The 16762-nt window shown below is 30.2% G+C and overlaps 2 protein-coding genes across 2 annotated transcripts; one reads left to right on the forward strand and one right to left on the reverse strand.

Annotated features, from left to right (window-relative positions):
- Positions 1-267: 267 nt before the first annotated feature.
- Positions 268-6690, reverse strand: LOC101249558 (flotillin-like protein 4). Its single transcript, XM_004242174.5, has 3 exons — positions 3399-6690; positions 1327-1955; positions 268-853 (listed from the first exon to the last, which is right to left on the reverse strand). Exons 1-3 carry the CDS (start codon positions 3694-3696, stop codon positions 326-328), a joined length of 1455 nt encoding a protein of 484 aa, XP_004242222.1. The 5' UTR covers positions 3697-6690; the 3' UTR covers positions 268-325.
- A 2367-nt stretch (positions 6691-9057) lies between these two features.
- On the forward strand, positions 9058-12852 carry LOC101266232 (uncharacterized). Its single transcript, XM_004241743.5, has 9 exons — positions 9058-9478; positions 9954-10129; positions 10404-10585; positions 10750-11034; positions 11115-11173; positions 11279-11315; positions 11424-11495; positions 11831-12155; positions 12242-12852. The coding sequence occupies exons 1-9, from the start codon at positions 9364-9366 to the stop codon at positions 12632-12634; spliced, it is 1644 nt and encodes a 547-aa protein (XP_004241791.1). The 5' UTR covers positions 9058-9363; the 3' UTR covers positions 12635-12852.
- Positions 12853-16762: the final 3910 nt, after the last annotated feature.

A 16762-nucleotide genomic window follows, 5' to 3' on the forward strand; every position in this document is an offset into this window, starting at 1 on the left:
TTTTGTTTGCCAGGTCTTTGTTAATGTTCCTCTGTTTTTTATTATTTAATTAAAGGTTCTCAATGCCGGTGCTCTAAGATATAGGTAGTAGTCATTTGATGTTGCTGAGCTCAACTAGTAATAATTTGATCGAAAAAAGCTGGTTCAAAGATGCCTAATTTCAAAATCCCAACATGTTAGAAAAATATGTAAAGAAACCGCAGCCGTTGAACTTGATTAAGTTCAACAATTGAAAGAAACTCTTGACCTGACTGAACACTTATCAAATGGATCAATTCCCTTGGTATTCTTATTTTAACAAAATAACAAACGTGTGACATTTTGTTCATTGCATTATTTCTTGAGGAAAACAAGAGTCATCTGTCAAGGTGCCCATCCATGTAGGTGGAATCATTCCAGTCTGTTCATGAACAGTCTTGAACAATGGTGGCAATGTTTTGTAGATGCCAGCAACTTCTTTTAGGGCACTTCCACCACCTTCTGCATTTGACTCAGACCCTCCATTTGTCCAAATGCTGATTTTGGGTTGTAGGCCTCGAATAGCTTCACCGTTAATCTTGGCAAGTTCTTGAAACATCCCACCACTGATCATTAAGTAATCCCTTAGAGCACCATAGTTTCCACCCAAAGATTCTAACAGAGTGCGCAAGTATGTGCCTTGAGCTTCTGCTAGAGCTTTCAGTCCTTCTGCTTCCTTCATCTTTGCATACAAATCGCCATCGATTATCTGTTTACGTCTGTAGAAATCAGCCTCTGCAGTTGCTTTCTGTGCCTCTGCTTCTTTCTCCTTTTCGTAGAGAAATGCTTCTGCTTCTTTTTGTTTCTTGTAGAGCTCCCAATTTGCTTCTTGCACCTTTTAGACCAATGAGGCATTAGAATCTTCAAAGTTAGGATTATTTTTTTTGTTAAGTTTTAAGCTTTATATAAAAAGTAACATAATAATAATTGTATCCAATCTACTTTCATGTTAAACTACACAGATAGTGGGAATTATTGTTGATTTTCTTATATTAAAGATGTTACTTCCTCCATTCCAATTTATGGGGTAAGTTTTTCTTTTTTAGTCCGTTCCAAAAAAGAATGACAACTTCTTAAATTTAGATATAATTTAACTTCAAGCATCTCATAAATCCCCTTAATTAGAAGCTTTCAGACTGTTTTAAGTTTCAAAAGTCTTGCTATCACTCTAACGTTATGGTATGTTTATGATCACTTTCAAAAGTCAGTCTTCATATGTTTCTTAAACTGTGTCTATTCAAACTTCGTCATGAAGCATTGCCAATTTAAGTAGAGGTTAATTATTTTATGTTGTCAAAGGAGTCTAACCTTAGTTTCATATTCAACACTAGCTTTGCTCAAGAACTCAGCCTTAAGTTTCTCTGTCATGGCTAAAGCATTCATCCTCTCTACATCCTTTTGCAACTCAGCATCTCTTAAAGCCACTGCTTTCTCTGCCTCCACCTCTGCTACTTGTGCTTCTTTAGCCCACCCTGCTTTCTTCTTTGCCAACACTGCATTTGCTTCAGCAACTTCTGCTTCTCTCTGGTTTTCAAATACCTTCACTTCTGTCTTCACTTTTATCTCTTCTTTCTTCCCTTCTCCTTCCCTTTGTGTTGATATAATCCTTGTTTCTGCATCGATCTTAGCTGCGTTCTGTAGCGTTTGTCCTGATCTTAGCTTTGCCCCTATCTCCCCTTTCATTCTAGCTTCCGCCACGTCTATTTTAGCTTGGTTTGCAGCTTCCATTTGAGTCTTTTGACCTAAGTAGGAGAAATACTCGTGTCCTGGAACATCAACGAGTTGTTTGACGTTGGCATTGTAGATTAAGAGACCGAATTGGTTTAGTTCAAGTTGTACTTTCTGGAATACTTCTTGTTTGAACTGTTTGGTTCCTTTGAATATCTCTTCCATTGTCATTGATGCAGCAAGAACTCTAGTTTCTCCTTCAATGATACCTTGAAAAAAGGGGAATAGCCAAATTAATATGGCACCTGGTTTAGCCGCTAATGAAGTGGAGTGAAATCATGAAAGATCAGTATTCAAATATCAACAGCAAAAGAAACACTTGGTTAAATTCTTCCTTCCGCCTATGTCTTGGTAGATAGAGTTACTTAGGCCTCATTTGTTTGCACTTAATGGAGATCTGAATCTTAGTAGATTCTCATTAAGTACGTTTGGTTGTTATGTCTGAAACTAAATCATTCAGATTCAGCCCACTAAGTTCATTTGTATTATTTTTTAAAAAACCTCTTAATTGGGTCTGAAGAGGTCTGAAAGAATCAGATCTGCAGGAGACTCTTAATAACATTTAAACTCATTTGATAAGTCATTATATAATAAATCATAGCTTCTATGCTTTGGGCGTGCTATTTTATCTCATAACTAATAACTTTCTTTTTCACTTTTGTCAATCAAACACCATTTTTTCACAATTGGTAAGTTTTCGTAAATCCTTTCAAGTTTTTTTTTATATTAATAATTTTCTTGTATTGATGTGTGTCAAAACTCAAGAACACTTGTTGCAATAATATTTTTGGTGTACTGTTGTTTATCAAGGTTTTTGAATGAAAAAAAAATTGTACTGCAAATCACGATTATTAAAACATTTAAAACTTCTTTCTTAATCAAAAGTGATATATTTTGTTGAAAGGAAAATTTTATGATATTTTGATAATATAATGTTCAATTTCACTTCTACATTCAGATGTTGAAAACAAACACATTAATTATCTAGTGTTCAGATTTAGATATCACAATTTAATATTCAGATATGTATTCAGATTAAAACACCTAGATATTAATGTAAATCTTAATATTCAGATGTGTATTCAATTCAAATATCTTAATCTTAATGGAAACAAATGAGACCTTAGTAGATATGTGCCCAAACTACCCTTATTGTTGTCATTGCCAAAAGTGGGGTACATGGACAAAATTTTTCCATCTACTATGTAAAATACTTTAACAAGCAGGGTGTCGTTTAGTTGGAGAGTTGCCTACATTCTCATCCTAATGATAGGGTTCGAACCCCACTATATACCCTTTCCAAAATTCCACCTTAAAAATAGTTACTAACAAATCATCTCATATTTATTCTTCATTATTATAAATCATGTTAAAGATCGGGAAAATATACCGTAAAGTATAATGTTGGGTAAAATGAGGGATACAAAATCATGGAGGGGCTATGATTCAATTCTCAATAGAGCGGAAATATAATATTATGTAAGTGAATATTTTTTATCTGTCTAATCTTGGCGGGAAAAGTTACTTTATACCAATATTGGTGGAAGATAGTAAGTAGGTATCCTACAAAATAGTCGAGCTGCACGTAAGTTGTTTCAGTCACTACCGTTATTTATCAAAAGAGAAAAAGAGGGGTGGGGGTGGGGGCATACCTTGAACAAGATCATTGACATGGTTTGAGTATTTGTCATGTGGAGAGATAAGTTTTGCATATTTCAAGAGGCTAGCTTCATCATCAAGTCTAGGACCAACTGTGAAAACAGCTGGAAGAATAAAAGGGAGCTTTTCAGCACTCATAGCTTGGACTTCAAATGTGTAATTCACAGGTGAAACATCAAATTTTGTCCATGATTGCCCTGGAAGTATCCATGCTTTCTTTGTTATATTTATATCATTGATCCCTACCCCTGTTACCACCAAGTACTCTGATGCTTTTGCAACTCTATACATTTTTTATTTTTTTTTGTTTTTGGACACAACTTTTGGTATTTTGGGTGGATTAGAGATAGCCGTAGAGGTATCGCTACCAAAAAAAATGAAATTAGCTACGAACTTTGTCACGATAAAAATTGTTGAATAGCTTGTAACTAGCAATTTTTGATAATATATGGCTAATTAGTAGTGTATTAGGATGAAATTTTAGAGAGTATATGTATGGAAGTTTACTTTGAATTTGTCAAATTTCAAAGTAATGCAAGTAGTATTCTACAAATTGTACATTAAATATTTTAAAAGTAATTGTTAGACTATAATGTAATATACTAGAGATTATAGAAAACTATATATTGATCAATGACATAATATCAAATCAACAACTAATTAAAGCTGTATTGCAGCTTCATAGTAATTGCCTAATATAATAACTAATAAAAAATTCGCAACTTCTTACGAGTCAGATAGATTTGAAGCCCGATACAAGGGACTGCTTATTATCACTATTAAAATAAAGTGGGAACATGTAGAATTAGTAGCAAGTTGTGCTTGTGTTTTTTTTCAAGGTTAAATATATCAGGATTGATTAAAAATAAAAATTTGGCAAAGGTCAATTTTTCATTTGAGTTATGAGAAACTATATACACTTCTTGTGCAAATAATTTAAACTCTAGTATTATTTCGATAGAATCGTGAAATTTTTGAAATTTACTAGTTACCTAAAATACGATTAATAAACTTTATTTATTCGTACTTAATATGCATATATTATTTTGGTGTAAACTGAATTACTGATCATAATCACTAGATCTCAATCATTATACAGAATTTGTTGGCTCGAATATTATTATTAAGATCTTAATCGTTAAGTCTATTTTGTTTTTTAGTTTACAACTCATAGATAATATATTTATGATAAAGTCTTGATTTTATTGAACTGTTATGTTCAAAATTTTCTTTCACCAAATTGCACTCTACCGTTATCAACTATTATTATCATCTATAATTATCATTACCGTCAATTACCAAAATAAATTATCGTCCATCATTAGCCATTATTTTATAATTATCACCACCAATCATCATCGTTACACCCATTTCCGCTGAACCAGTCACCTTTTCTTCCCTTGCGTAATTAGAGTTACTCTAAGTCTTATTTGGATTAATATGATTTATTTAATATATTTTTCTCACCTAATTTTATATTATTTTTTGTAGGCCTTTTTAAAGGTCTCTTCTTTTCTCTTTTCTATTTTGCCGCCACGGTTTTTTTATTTTCAAATTCAAGATTTGTTCTATTAATTAAAGAATTTGTTTGACTTTAAGAGGTACTAACATTTGAAGACAGGCTAGTGAGGTAATTAAAGGCAAAAAAATTAGTTAGATTAAAGTGCATGCTAAAAATACGCTAATGAATTGATTAGATTTACTGTTATTTTGATTATTGTTTTTTTTTCTTATGATATGAAATTTATATTTCAAATATGAGTTTATTTAGAGTAAATTACGTGTTCAATTATTTTAATTAATAATTTACTATTTCATACAATTTTTTTTAATTTTATATGCAGCCATACATGAAAATTACAGTCACTTGTAAGTTGTGACTAAATTTTTAGTCAAAGTTTTACCTGCATCTCAATTAAAAAATGTGATATTAATTTTGATAAGTCAGATAAAATTTTAATGGAATTTTTTTAAAAATTCGGTCCCGTAAAATTCACGACTTTTGTAGAAAATTTGTCTTGGTTCATTTATGGAAATAGAATTTATGTCTTCCACATGAAAAAATATATCTCAACTAAAATGTTACTTAATTTGTTTTTATAACTAATTTGAGATTTTATTTGTGTTTATACTGGTGATTTCTTATGTGTATTCGTGGGTTGTCTCCTTTCTACAAATTACCTCACTGATTTAGTGATACACCAATCACGTTATTTTTCGATAAAAAATATTTAATTTTTTTATTTGTTCTCTTTCACATAAAACAAAAGGGGGATGAAGAATTCATCGAAAGTGATGAAGATTATAATAAACTTCAGATAAAAATATTTAATAGGAGTATTTAAACTTATCAATGTTACACTTCACATACGAACATCTAAAATTGTGCCTGAAGCAATAAAATTGTTTTAATTTTTTTTTTTACTTTAGATAGAAATATAAAATATTTAAATACACATTTTATTCAATCATAATTTCAAAAGTTTCCTACAATTTAAAAGAATTTCAAAAACTTTCACTCGAATACATCACTCCTCTCTCTCAAATACATCTTTCACCTCTTAAATATATCCCACCCCTCTCGAATACATTCCTTCTAAATATATTCAGTTTTATTTCCTCTTGGATCTCCTCTTTGTGTAGGGATGGACATAAATATCGAAAAATCGAATAATTTCGATTCTTCAATGTCGATTCATTATTTTTGAAACTTTTGGGTACAAGAATCTCAAAACTACGGTGCACCGAGAATCAACGTTTTATTAATTAAATTTTTAATATTTAAATTATATTACTTGATAATATGGCTCATTTAAATGACAAAGTCACAAAACAGAAAAGTGTAAACCAAAGCCCCAAAGTCTAAAGGATGATAATAACCCTTGCAAATTCACAAAACAGTAAAGTGTAAATCTTGCATAGGATGATAACTCTTGCAAAAATAATTTTAGGCTGAAATTCTGTCGCATATTATTGAGCTACATGACATCTATCCTATAAACAGTTTATATATTGAAAAACTCTTAACGCTTTATATTTCCAATTCATACTGAAAAATTAATTTTAAAATAAATAAATAAAAAATCAAATTAAATCAATCTAGTTTTATATGAAATACAGTACACACTTTTTTAAAATTGAACCAAAATTTGATTAAACCGCATGCCCAACCCTATCTCTCTGTACATCCTTTCTCCTATATATCCAAATATCTTATATATTTCGAAGTCTAATAATATATTCTAAATTAATAAACGAACTTTTATAATTTAAAAAAATACAAAAAAAAAATAATATAATTAACTTTTAACATTACAAAGTTTACTTAATTTATTCTAGGGAATTGGGTCTAATATACCCCTCAACTTTATCATTTGGAGCTGATTACCCCTCATTATAAAAGTGGCTCATATATGCCATTACCGTTATACAAACGGCTCACATATACCCCTGCCGTTACAAAATGACTCACATATACCCATCATTTAACGGATTTTAAAAAATTAATTTTAAATTTATATTTATTACTTCTAATTTTTCTAAAAAAAATTATTTAGGGGTATATATGATTCTTCTATCAAAGTTCAAAGTATATTTTAATTTTTTTCATACATACATTATTTTTTGACTTTTTTATTATAATTAGAATAAAAAATTAAACTATTTTTTTGGTGTGTGTATTGTAATTTAATTTCGTATTCAAAGAAAAATTTTGATCATCTACAATAAGTTTTACAAGAATATTAGTGAAACATAAATAAATTTGATTATCAAAATAATAATTATAAATTAGTCATTGAAACAAAAAAAGTAAAAGAAAAAATGTTTGACGAGGATTAAATTTACTCATATGGGATTATATTTTTTAGAAAAAAATAAATAAAAATTTAGATTAAAATTATTATTTCTTTCATTTCCGTTAGAGAAAAAGGTATATGTGAGTCATTTGTTTACAAGTAAGGATATATATGAACCACTTTCACAACAATGAGTATATCAGCTCTAAAAATGACAAAATTACCCTTTTCCCATTATTCTAAAACGTAATGACGATCCAAAAGAGATGGTATTTGTACACTTAGCCCTAATTGAGGTGAATTAGAATGATAGTAGACCCACATTAGTATCCAAAGTCAAAAAGTTGCCGAATTATCTGGCTCAACTTTTCTAGTCTGGGAGAATGAGCCCCTAACATTTTCCCCCTTTTTTATTTTTTGGGAAACTCACCAAATACTAAAAGCTCTTGAATTTTAATCAAAAAAGTCTTTTGGGGAAAAAAGGAACTTTGTAAGGAATTTCTCATGATGATATGAGTAATTGTGAGCAACTTTTTTATATTTCCTTCCGTTTAAAAAAGATGACCTAATTTAACTTATAACGAAGTTTAAGAAAAAAAGAATATTGTTTAATCTTGTGATTCTAAATTAAAATTATGTTAAATGTACTAAAATATCCTTTAATTTTGTGATTTTTAAACATGTCAGATGAAAAGTTAAAATTAAAATTAAAGTATTACCAAAAAAGAAAAAAAATCATTCTTTTTTAAACAAACTAAAAAGAAAATAAAAATATTCTTTTTGAAAGGAAAGAATATATATTTAAGTAAGAAGAAATTTGGATTTTGGTGTTTGAAAGGAAAGAATATACATTTAAATACCAAGAAATTTGAATTTTGGTGTACTTACGTGAGTTTTGCTCTAGTATAATAGTCTATAAATTATAATTTAAAAAAATATAAACTTAATTAGACAAGCTTCATACGATAATGATATCGAACATAGAGTATCTTGGTCAATGAAACTTAGTCACCGCCGAAGTGGCATTGTGTGTGCAAAGTAATTCAATTAATGAATTAGGATTTTGCATTAATACGTGATTAGAAAAGAAAAACAGAATGCCAAATCTTAATTTTAAGAAAGAAAGAAACTAAAGAAAATATTTAATACAACCATGTCGGTAACAAAAAAAAAAAAAACTCCTTTAATTATATTTGACAGTTGCAACATTAAAATCTCTAACATATTGATTGCTTAGTGTAACATAACTATACTACCAAAAAAAAGAAGGCTACAATATGACCTTGGATTTTGATTTATGAAACTTAACTTAAATAAATTAATACTTTTTGAGTTTATTATTACTGATTGTAAATTAAGTTGCCCTACAAAAGTAATGATAATTAATAATTTATAGTCCTAAAATTAATTCGTTGAATACTATTTTCTTTTTGTCGAATTTAGTAGTGAAAATGGACTTAGATTGTGGACACTGGGCTTGCATCCCCAGGTTCACTAGATATCATAGCACGCATTCAACCTGTTTTATTTTTGTAAATTTTATCAAATAATATAAAAATAATTATAGATAATCATTTATATTAAGTGATGAAATTAGTTTTTCGGGATTTTATTTTATACTTGAGCTCAAATTTGAAACCTCGAAATAAAGATGGACAGATTTCTTCGTCATAAGTTATCTGTCATGTTTCTTTTTTACATATCTTCTAAAAAAAATATTAACTAGGAGAAGTTTTGATTATTTTGCCTTTATTTATATCTTATAATATAATCCCTCGTTGAACAGGGGCGGAGCCAGCCCTCTGTTAGGGGGTCACAATATTATTACTATTTATATATAGCTAAAATTATCTCTCAGGTATATATAATAGATATCAAATTTTCTGTATATATCTAATTTTTCAGATTTACTTTTTTTTTACGTGTGATGTTGAAGTAAACACATTTTTTAAATTTATGACAAATAATTTGAGAGGAGCTAAGCAGTAAACGCATGTGTTGAATTGTTAGTGTAAACGCATATGCTTTTATTACATGTTTTTTTAAACAGTTAAAAATCTCTGTGTATGTACAGAGTACACAACCTTTATTCAAGAAGTTACTTTCCTTTGTTCATTGTTTTTCCAACATTTTGAAAGCAATTAAGGAATTCATTATAACAATGTCATGTAAATGGCCAGTGCTACTTTCTCTTTTAACCATTTGCATCTTTTTCTCTAACTTCACCCATGGATATGAAGGGGCAGACTCTAACTTTCATTCACCACCTTTATCAGGTATGTCATTTTTTTTTTTATTATGATTAGTAGAGTGTGGTCTCGCTTATCCTTTCATACTCGTAGTTCGTAGCATTACTTCCATAGTTTCTGTTTTGTACTTACATTACTGTATTATTTTGTTGTAGTTTTTGTTTTAGAATGATTTGTCATGCTTTCTATAGTATTTTTGTTATAACTTTTTCGATCTACTTTGAACTGTTTTTCTCATGTCGGAGTGTCTATTGAAAACAACCTTTAACATACTTCATGATATCTTAATTTGTGAGATTACACTGTGTATGCTCAGAGGCGGAGCTAGGTGGGGTTCTGGGTTCGGACGAATCCAGTAGCTTTTCCATAGACCCTATTAATATATGTATATTAATTTGTGAACTCCTAACAAAATTGATTGAAGAAAATTTAGAACTCCCAAACTCTTAATCCTGGCTTCGCCTCTGTGTATGCTGTTGCTGACTAAATGAGACATTTTTAGATGAATTTAGGGAGGGAAGAAATGAGGTATTTGCTGAAGGTCCCAATATAGTTGAGGCTCCAGTGCAGAGCTCATCGCTTATATTGGCTGCTGAGAGAACATACAGAAAAGACCCTCTCAATGGTTTTAAGAGATATAATGGAGGATGGAACATCGATGACCGCCATTACTGGGCTGTAAGTACTCAAGATTTTACCCTTTTTTTGTAATTTAGTATTTTCTTCGTTTCAATTCGTTTGTCTGGTTTTGACTTGACGTAAAGCTTAAGAGATTAGTGAAGACTTTTGAATGTTGTTGTCTTCAACTAAACATATGTAGAATGTACCAAAATGTGCATTATGCTTATATGCTCTAAAATATGCTACGTGGAAAGTTGGAATTATTCTTGCGGACTTAAAACATGGTTTTCCTTTGATTATTGTTCATGCTATAATTTTGTTTCTTGTGCAGTCTGTTGCATATACAGCCTTTCCGTTCTTTATCACCGCGTTGATCTGGTTTGTGATCTTTGGACTTTGCTTATTGTTCATCTTTGTCTGCTCTCGTTGCTGCAAAAGAGAACCTTATGGATACTCTTCAATGGCTTATGCTCTCTCCCTCATATTCCTTGCGCTTTTTACCATTGCTGCAATGTATGCTCTCTCTCCCTTCTCCTCACGAAATGGATGACTTTCCTTTGTCCACAACCTGAATATCCTCCGAAGATGCAGAGCGTTTTTTATCTCTTTTGGATAGCTAAATGATTCATGTGCTTTCTCTTTTGAAGTTTGGTTCTAATTTGATTTTCGATATGCAGCATTGGATGTGTCATTTTGTACACAGGCCAAGAGAAGTTCCACAGCAGTACACTGAACACTTTGGATTATGTGGTGCATCAGGCAAATATCACAGCTGATACTCTCATGAATGTGTCTGTTTATCTAGCAGCTGCCAAACAGCTCGCGGTGGATCGAATTTTGATCCCTGCTAATGTCCAAACAGATATTGATTACGTTCAAACGAAGATCACTTCTTCTGCTAGTACCCTTTCCACTAAAACAGCTGATAATAAGGATAGCGTTGAACACCTCATAGAATCAGTGTAAGTGACTGGCATTTCAATAATTTAAAATTCAGGGCACTTAATTTACCAGTTAATATTCTGAGGCTATATAAATGCAGGAGAACGGCTCTTATCGTTCTATCTGTTGCTATGCTTGCTTTGACATTTCTTGGATTTGGTAAGATTTCCTTGACCATTAAACTAAATTATGCATCCCTTAGAATTCTGTAACAAGTTCTTCGTATTTTCCTAATAAATATGCTCTATTACTTTGTCTTTTCAGTATTCTCAATATTCGGCATGCAGGTCTTTGTCTACATGTGAGTTTATGTTCTACATCACGACTTAATTATGTCTCTTGTCTTTCCATTAACTCCTTTCCCACGTACTTCATTCTGTAAGAATGATCTCGTGTTCTATTTGTGCAGCTTGGTTATTTTCGGATGGATTCTCATCACTGGAACATTGATTTTGTGTGGCATATTTCTTGTTCTCCACAAGTAAGCTATTTCACTAAGCTATTCAGAGTTAGTCTCATGACAACTCTTCTCAGATTAGGCAAGTCTTCGTCTTATGCATACAGCTTCTCCTGGAAACAGGATAAAACAGAGTTAACCTGTGTTTCCTGATGCCTTCTTTTGGTATTAGTATTACTAAAATGTTGCGTAAGAACCTTTCAAAGTGTGCTGATTGCTGAACGATGTTAAATAAACTAACAGCCTCATGCTAGAAGTGACTTAACATGCACGAAGATTCAAATATTGTCTTTGTTTAATGAGTCCTTTTGATATCATGCATTTGGACATCTCTAATCGTTCTTTGTTTAACGTTTCAGTGTGACTGCAGATACTTGTGTAGCAATGGATCAGTGGATCCAAAACCCCACTGCTCATACAGCATTAGATGATATATTACCTTGTGTTGACTACGCCACAGCACAAGAAACTCTTACTAAAAGCAAAGAAGTGACTTACAACCTGGTTGATATCGTCAACCAGGTTATTACAAATGTTTCTAACATCAATTTCTCTCCCAACTTTGCTCCTTTTTACTACAATCAATCAGGACCTGTGTTGCCAATCCTTTGCAATCTGTTTAATCCTGACTTAACTTCTCACAACTGTGGTCCTGCTGAAGTGGACTTAAACAACGCAACTCAGGTATAACCCGCTATCAGATTGAATGAGTAAAATTTCTTTATATCATCAGTGTATATAACGGTGAAATCAATTTTTGCATTGCAAAGGTCTTGAACAGCTATGTTTGTCAAGTTTCTCCGAGTGGTGTTTGTGTCACGCCAGGCCGTCTGACTCCAACTCTCTACAGCCAGATGGCTGCTGCTGTAAACATGAGCTATGGATTGTATCAATATGGTCCATTCCTGGTTGACCTACAAAATTGTGATTTTGTTAGGCAAACTTTTGGTGACATATTTAATGTACATTGTCCTGGTCTGCTGCAATACAGCAAAAGAGTGTATGTTGGACTAGTGATGGTAACTGTTGCAGTGTTACTTTCTCTTACATTCTGGATAATATACGCGAGAGAGAGGCGCCACCGCGTCTATAAGAAAGAACATATGTCCAAACTTGATGAAGGAGTTGAAGTTGAAGGGGATAAACCTACTCATGAAGAGTAAAAGCAATCTGTTTCATGTTGTGCAATAGTACTAGCTGAGAGATGTATTATTATTGTTGTAACTTGTATTGTGTTTTTCTATTTTTGTATATACTGAATCACTTGTGGCAGTTCAAAGAGCCTATGGTGTATTAATTGTTGAAGTTCCCAAAAAGTTTTGAGGGGTTAACATGATTATGATTGAGACAGATTCAAAATTTTAAGTTTAAATATTCTGAATTACTGTTGTTTGATTGAATATTTACCAAATAAAATATTTTAACCGCTTTAATAACATAAGTCTTAAAAGACAACAACTTAACTTACACAATACTTAGTGTAATTCAATAGTATAAATGGTGCAACAGTAGAAAGGTGTTTGCACAATTTTTAATTATCTTATGATATAAAGATAGAAAGACTATTTTCGATAGATTCTTGACTCAAATTCGCTAACAAAATAAGGTCTTCTTTATGATCTGACATTTTATCTTGACACATGTCCTAATCCTATTTGAATCTCTCGTATATCACACAGTTATAATTTTAAATCTAACACCCACCTAAAAGTTGATTAATAAAAAAAATAAAAATGATAGAAGTATGATAATGACTCATAGGATATAATATATATTACCTTAAACAAGTTGGTGTAGAGAATAATATAATTGACATGATTTTTAACCAAAAAACAAGCATTTAGAAGCTTCTTTTATGCTCTATATTATTTAAAAACTTAGTTGAATATTAGAAGTGGAGCTATTCCTTGTTGACTCTTCATTTAAAAGTAACCCCAATAAGTATTTCAATTTAAAAGGAATAAAATAGTTACTTTTTGAACAATATTTGACGTTAGCTTAGCGCCACATAATTATCCCACTAATCCCATCATGTTATAATTTATTTGATAAAAAAATTTAAGACGATATATATAGCTATGAATTTGAATTAGACATATTATGATCATCACACATCATGTTATTTTTACTTGTACGGTTTGCGAAAACAAATTAATAACTATCAATGATATTCAAAATTAAGTGTCCAATATAATAATGATAATAATATAACGTTATTAATAAGTTAAAAGATTGGAAAATGCTCTTGGAGAATTTTATAAAACAACTCTAGTGTGTCCTAAAGGGTGGTTTATAAGGTCAACACCAATATAATTTGAATAACATTATTGTTCTTTATCATTATAGAAACTAAATGACCTAATTGCAACTATTATAATTTTTGCCGTAGTCCTTTTTCATGATGACTATTTCGTAATTGACATTTTTTCTTTTATAATTTATGAACCTTTTATACTATTGTCTAAATATGCCTTTCAAACAAATAAAAAGACATAAATATATTAGATCGTGCTCTACAAATTTTAACCATGATATATTAATTTTTGTCAAAAAAACTCAAGAAGTAAAAAAGGAAAAAAATGAGATTTACAAATTATATAAAAGGTCAAACTAACTATTTTCAGCATGTATAGATATAAAAATAACTACTTTCTCCGTTCTTTTTTACTTGTTAAATTTTAACTTAACAAATATTTAAAAAAAATAATTGATGTAAGAAATCTATAATTTTACCCTAATAATTATAGAGTGTAAATATATTTACATACTATATCTTTCAAAGACATTAACTAAATGGAGTATGTTAGATATAATTGGAAGGAAAAAAAATTGACCTAGATTTGCCAAAAAGCACTAATAAAGGAAAATTAAATTAAAAAATATTTAACACGTAAATACGTAGAGAGAGAGTAATAAGAAATAATGTGTACTTTCGTTTGGGGAGTTCTTTTTAAAAAAATTATTGAAAAATTACTTTTTTAAATAAATAAATAAAATAGAGCTCTCTTTATATACAAAAATCAAACTTATTTTGTTTTTGTTATAAAATCAAGTTCATAAGAATATAATTAATTATAAAGAGAAGAAGACGAGAGAAGTAGATAAAAAGAAGAGAAATTCAACTGTGTTCTACAAATGGTGAATGATATCTCTATTTATAGAGTAGAGATATCACCTCAAAGGTCACCATGATAAATGCCCAATTAATAGATATAAAGTTATCCACCAAGGTTCATATCACCTTAGAGTTATACATACATAAATTCATCATAATTCTTAAAGTAATCAAATGAACAATCCATAAAAAGATGAAAATAAAATATCTTAATAAAACTGTGTTAAAGCTATGATATTTTTACGCCAGCTTGACAACATTCTAAAAATCAAATATATATTACAGTTAAGGATCCACTTGTTTTATGGAGTAGCCTAAAATTGAATTATTCTCTTTAACGGTGAGATCAATTTTAGGCTATAATGATGAATGGAATTGTGGCACTCCACTTGCCGCCAATGCGGAAGGATGCCGCCGAAAAGAATGGAATATTGTTTCACTTTGTTGGATGCGTCAGATACCGTATATAACAAGCGAGCTTTTTACCCTCAAATTCAAATATGTGGGCGCAAAATGCTATCCTGCTTTATTGTTACGTAGCAATAGAGAGGCCTGCTTATACTGCTTCGATGACGCCTTTTCGCCCTCTCTTCACTCTGAACAGGAGCGCTAGTAGACACGGGGAGGGAGCAAGCGAAGCGTGTCGTTTGTAATGAAAAGAAAGATATCACTATTTTGCCTCTTTGTTGGACCGTCGGTGCGAACACAGTGGTATGAGATATTCAATTTTAGGATATTCTACAAAACAAGTAGATCCTTAACGGTGAAATATTCGATTTTTAGCATCTCGTCAAGATGATAATGTAAAAATATCGTAACTTTTGCATAATTTTATCTCAAAACTTTATTTCCATCTTTTATAATGTCTCCAAAATTCATTACATCCAGCATCTATGAAAAATAATTCTTACTCAAATTATGAAAGACAACAAACTCAAATTTCATAAAATTAGTCATTAAAATTAAAAGGAAAAAAAATAATATTTTATAAATTCTTTAAACTTAACCTTCCGTACGATACAATAATTTAAAAGAAGACTTATTAACACAAACTATGTCACCCAATAATAAAAGCTTGGTGGCTCAATATAGTCAAATGAATTTGAACTATATGTAACTTATTGCCAATACACTTATAGCATGTTAGACTGACTTTCAAAATTTTCTTTATTTTGAAAAATATCTTTTTTCAAAATGCGTTTTAAAAGAAAAGTATTCTTGACGAGTCATTTTATGTTTGATTAATTAATTTAAAATTTATTTTTGTCAATATTAAAGGTATAATAAAAAATATATTAACTTGAGTCAATTGATATTTATATTCTCTAATTTTAAATGTATACAAGTAAATATATTTGTATAAAGTGAATAAATAAATGTATACGTTCTATCATAAAATTTATATTCTATGTGTATTATATCGCATATGATACGTGTACCTGCTTGATTAATGTTTTATATATATATATATATATATATATCAAGTTGAAAAGTATCAATTTGAAATGAGATCAAATTAAAGAATACATATTTCTGTATTATAACAAATCGCTTCTGTTTCAGCCAATGTTCTGAACTATCTAGAAAAATTGTTTTTTCAAAGCTCGAACAAACGATTATTTATAGGAAAAAACATAACAAAAGAATAAGTCTATTCTAGTTTTTACATTTTTATTATTTGAGCTTGGCAAAGTGGTATTACATTTAACTATTCATTTAGTTCATGAATGATTCTTTCACCAATCATAAAGTGACAATCATTTTGAGATTAAAGATAATTAAAATGGAACGAAGTAAGTACCTTTGATCGGAAATCTTCTCCCCCCCCCCCCCCTATTTTTCTTAATTGAACAAAACGAATTAGAATTTCATTATTGATTATTGATGAAATTGATAAAATGTCAATTATATTTAATTAAAAGCTTTGAATTCTTAATTTGAATATAACTTTTGTATGAAAGACAATTTATTTTTAAATTATCTTACTCAATAAAAATTCAAATTAATCAAAACTCTAATAAATTAGAGACAGAGCATCAATTTTAATTTATTTTTCTGGTGCATAGTCCCTTTCAAGTTTTTTGTGACGTTACGTCAATATATTAGAACTTGGGTGTCCTCAACATATGAAGCAAAGGAATAATATTAAGTTTTTTAAGAGATCAAAGATATCTTT

Source organism: Solanum lycopersicum, chromosome 6 (genome assembly GCF_036512215.1).
Source record: "Solanum lycopersicum chromosome 6, SLM_r2.1".
NCBI lineage: Eukaryota > Viridiplantae > Streptophyta > Magnoliopsida > Solanales > Solanaceae > Solanum > Solanum lycopersicum.